Source organism: Poecilia latipinna, unplaced genomic scaffold (assembly GCF_001443285.1).
Source record: "Poecilia latipinna isolate Pla-1442-1.1 unplaced genomic scaffold, P_latipinna-1.0 Scaffold1043, whole genome shotgun sequence".
Classification (NCBI taxonomy): Eukaryota; Metazoa; Chordata; class Actinopteri; order Cyprinodontiformes; family Poeciliidae; genus Poecilia; species Poecilia latipinna.
The window spans coordinates 65,487-69,982 of NW_015113659.1; the positions used below are offsets into that span (position 1 = coordinate 65,487).

The window sequence follows — 4,496 nt, forward strand, 5'->3', positions numbered from 1 at the left end:
CTAAAAGAGCTGGTTTTTGGCAATAATTTGGGTCTGGAAAAAGATGGGTTTCAATAACCTTCCGAATTTAATCTCACTAATCAGCAGGCACTGCCCATCACCTAGCAACCCCAGCAGGGTTCCTGCACATTTGGTCAGCTGGATTTATGTGCTGTACAATGGCTGCTGGAATAAACAAGTGTTTTGTTGCAAAAAGAAACCACTTTATGCATTCTTGTTAGTTGTGCAGGAGACTACTTCTGCTTTTCAAATATGTACAGTTGTATAACTGTGATTCTGTTTGCTTGTTTGGATATGAAGTGACAAGAGGCACTAAGACAGTCAACAGGCAGAACTGATTAGACTAAAATCTCGTTATACAATGATTTTGCACAAAAGCAGAAATGAAAGCGTTTTCTATCCATAGACATATTCTAACCTGTTCAAGGAAATACAATAGTTCACCCTTAAAGAGCAACCTTTATGGTTACTCACCACATGCTACTTTGGCGTCAGGGTCTTGTCTCAGGTGAGCGTCCAACACCGCATCACTAATCTGGTCACAAATCTTATCTGTGGGGGAACAACGTAAGAGGAAAAGCGTAAGAACATTTTCAGGAGATGAAAAGTCTCAGCTCAATGTTTTCTGTAATAACACTTTAATTTGTTTTATTAGGTTGTGTTCCCTTTTATTTGTTATGGTTGAAGAGCCAGACCATAACAACCTTTATTAAACTATTAATGAATAAAACCATTTTAATGTAGCAGATCTATTTAATTACTTGCATATAAATCAGATGAGCCTGATGTCAGCATTAACCTTTCTCCAGTAAACCTCAGCATCCATCTCAATATTTGCACGAGTTCTTCTTACATGACGCAGCAGTCCCTTATCTGTGTCATCTGATGGCAGTAGCCTGTTGCTGTTATGCTGTGTACTTTCTGCTTTTAGACAATATAATGCAGTTATTTATAATCTACTAGTTCTGCATGTCAAGAAAACGTGGTTATGTGACTCCAATAAATGTTATCTACCAGCAGAAAAGTCCCTCGGGGTAATTTTTATTTGATCTGTCATCTTTCATAAAAGTCAACCGGTCCAAACAAAGATCAGAACCACAAGAAAAGGAAAGGTTTCATCCAAAACTCACAGAATATGCAATTAAAAGCAGCTTGTTCAGCGGTTATTCATCTGTAAAAGAATTAAAACTTCAGGCAGATATTTGAAACGGCAAAGCATGGACTCAAAATGAACCTACAGATTAGCAAAGGGATGAGCTAATCCAGCCTGAACCATCTCATCTCTAGATCCAGTCAGATCTGTGTGACAAACAACCATTGTGTTGTGTGTGAAATTGTAAACATTTCAAAGATTTATTTTTGGTGGCAAATTTAAGCTGAAAGAATCTAAATACGCCTGGATGTGTTGCAGGTCATTTTACCCAATATTCATCAATGTAAAGTCAAATAAAAAATATTCACTGATTTGGATTCTTTACACCCACAGATGGGCAGATAGTCTGTCCAGTAGAGGTAAGCCTATTATTCTTAGCGGTAGAGCTGGTGTGTTTTAAAAGAGAGACGCAACAGGTCCACAACTTGCATTCGCAAAATGCATGTTCAAAAACCATATCTTTATTAATATCATCATGTTGCCTTTTTCTGTAAACCTTCTATGAAAGGTGCATGTTGTAAAACACAGCAGCATCTGTCAAATACTACACTAGTCTAAATATTTAGCTTATTTAGATTTTTTGCTCTGCTACGCAAAGAAGATGTAGAGAATGTGAACCAGTTTTATTCAAATATATTTGCACTTTTAAAATTGATTTTATTAGTTATGAAGTTTTTGCTTATTTTAATTTGTTCTTTAAGTTTGTACTTAAACAAATACGAGCTTTGAAACTAGGCTGATTTGAAGCCGAATGGTAACATTTATCAAAACCAACACAGAAAAAAATTGTTACATTTAGTTATTCCCCCCCCAATATACCCAACTCAAAGTCAAGGTACTCAGTCCATGTTGTATAGATGTTGAACTGGATCTAATCAAAGTTAGATAAAACATTTTGAAGCCATGAAACAACTCTTATTCTCGTGCCAAAAACAGACTAAAGAGAACATGTGATTGACAGGCACCACAAGTCCTGACACATGTTAGCTTCAGCACCTAGCCACAGTGCTGCTACAAACTGGAGCCTACCATCGGTCTAAAAATACAGCTTCCCAGCATAAAAGTGTTACAAAGCTTTCTTAAAGTACACTGTGTGAAGCTCGCTCCTGCAAAAAGCACAATGAGAGTTGCCTAACAGTTTAGCTTTTAGCTGGATGAAACGATGTAGCGGCTCACAAAGCCAGCTTTATCTAATTTTCTGCTCAAACACATTTTTAATCACATTTTTTGTTTAACCCGTTCATTTTTGCTTAAACTTTATAACCAATTCAGATTTTTAAGACATTTTATTTCACATAAAACAACTGGCATATCGAGCTTGACAATAATCCGGGGCAGACAAGCTCACAACAATCAGCCACATGACCTTGTTTGAGAGGCTAACAGGATGCTAGGCTAATTATTTGGGTCAGTAAAATGGACGGCGCTTTGCACAAACATATTAAAACTTACCAGGGTGACCTTCTCCGACTGACTCGGAGGTGAAGAGAAAGCAGTCTTCATCATGAGGCGAGTCGCTGTAAAAACCGTTCAGGTGGCCGTTCATTTTGTTTAAGCTAGCAGCAGAGTCCTGTTTGCAGAGCCGGGGCTGGGGGTGGGAGGGAGACTGTAACACCAAAAGCAGCCTTCACCACCTGGGTTTATTACCGACACACAACCACGGCTGCAGCCAGCTGAGTGGACGATAATGGAGCAGGGAGCTGTATTTATTGGACTCCCACAGTCCACTGCTTACAGCCAACTGATGCAGAGCCCCGGCTGGACCATGTGGTGCTGAGGGGCGTGTTCCGACTCCAGCAAAACAAATATATGCATGAGGAGAAAAGGTACTGGTTCTGATTAACTTAGAACATTCTCATTTTTATAGAAGAGGATAAGATTAATTGGAAAAAAAAAATATTAGAAAATAAAGGTGGTACAGTGAATACGTTTTAAATAGATGTTTATATGTCGAAAAGTTCATTTTTTCAGAATGCTGCTGCTTAGGGAAGCATCACCGTGCAAAAAACACACATGGTTATTGTACTATCAGGAGAGCGAATCAAATCATTTTTGATTAGTTATTGTTTATTTGTTCACATTTTATTTGCACAATCACACAACATTCTGTCCTGGATGGAAAACATTGGGTGTCAGAAACCAGCTCTGAGGAGCAGAGGCTGTGTTCACAAAGCTGCTAAGAACAATAAGAGCATTGGTTTAGGATTACAATTTAAGACTGAGGTGACACAATGCTCTGTGTGTCGATTGCACACTGAAACTAAATGTTTGCACGGATCAAGTCGCACACAGCTAAAATCAGGTTTTGCACACTTGAATGAATGAGTTAAGCTTACACTACTCTGACTCACACAGACACGTCCTGTCGTAGATGTGAACTATAATACCATCAATACTGGTTCAGAGTCATTATTTTGATACCAAGCGTGTCCATATTGCTTTCAGTGATAGCTGGTCATTTCTGTTGCAGACTTTGGTTTTACATTCGTCACTTCTGAGCTCATGAGAACATTTAGAGTTTGCTCACATTCTTCACTCAAAGATATACATACAGCACAGAGTCGTATGAGATGATGATAGGTTCTCTAACGGGAAACCGCGACGCTGCAACGTGGAATGTTTGCAAACTACATGAGAGTCGATAAAGGTGCAGCTTCTCTCAGCTCGCCTCAGGTCAGATCATGATATTGTAGATGTAATTTTTTTTTTCCTATTTTACCTCTTTATAGTCTTTCGTTTGTCTGTTTCGACTTGCTTCCCAATCTGTTTGACCCCAGTGGGGCTGACCTGAGCTGGACTGTGTTCACCTAAGATGGCTACAATCAGGGCCTCCGGCGCTGTCACCCCGCTGCCCGGAGACACGGGGCTGCGAGGGCTGAGGGGGCTGATGGTGGGGGACGGCACAGTGTCGGGGGAGACCAAGCGCTCCTTCTTAGCGGCAGAGCACGGCGAGCGGCTTCGTGATTGGCTCTCCTTGGAGCGAGGACACAGGCTGAGGCCCTGCAAGGCCGGGAGGGGGTTGGAGGGCAATGCGGGGACGGCTGGGCTGCGACTACGGCGATGACGGTGATGCCTTTTGCCAGTTTTCGGGCTTGGACTGCGGGAGTTTGGAGCCAGCAGAACCATGGTGCTGTCATCTTCAGAGCTGACATTGGAGCTGTCTGAGCGGCACACAGTGGGGCTGAGGACAGGCATCCTGATCTGTGGAGGGCGGAGGATTGAGGAGAAGGTCATTGTTAAAGGAAGTAAAGGTTTTAATCTCCTTGAATTTCTTCACAATTTTTTTTTTTTTTTTTTTTTTTTTTTTTAAAAAAAAAAAAAAATAGTAAAAATGTATTGGGGG

The 4,496-nt window shown here is 40.7% G+C and overlaps 2 protein-coding genes across 3 annotated transcripts in view; both read right to left on the minus strand.

Annotated features, from left to right (window-relative positions):
• The window catches only part of mat2aa (methionine adenosyltransferase 2Aa), a 12,635-nt gene extending 9,707 nt beyond the window's left edge, over positions 1–2,928 (minus strand). Inside the window, exons 1-2 of the mRNA XM_015051398.1 lie at positions 2,606–2,928; positions 475–552 (exon numbers count right to left, since the gene is read on the minus strand). Of these exons, the coding sequence (XP_014906884.1) occupies positions 475–552; positions 2,606–2,699 (172 nt within the window). The 5' untranslated portion in view covers positions 2,700–2,928. The remainder of the gene's footprint in view (positions 1–474; positions 553–2,605) is intronic.
• A 271-nt stretch (positions 2,929–3,199) lies between these two features.
• The window catches only part of inpp5ja (inositol polyphosphate-5-phosphatase Ja), a 13,645-nt gene continuing 12,348 nt past the window's right edge, over positions 3,200–4,496 (minus strand). For both annotated transcript variants that reach the window (XM_015051386.1, XM_015051385.1), the window contains one exon: positions 3,200–4,354. In XM_015051386.1, the coding sequence (XP_014906872.1) occupies positions 3,869–4,354 (486 nt within the window). In that variant the 3' untranslated portion in view covers positions 3,200–3,868. The remainder of the gene's footprint in view (positions 4,355–4,496) is intronic.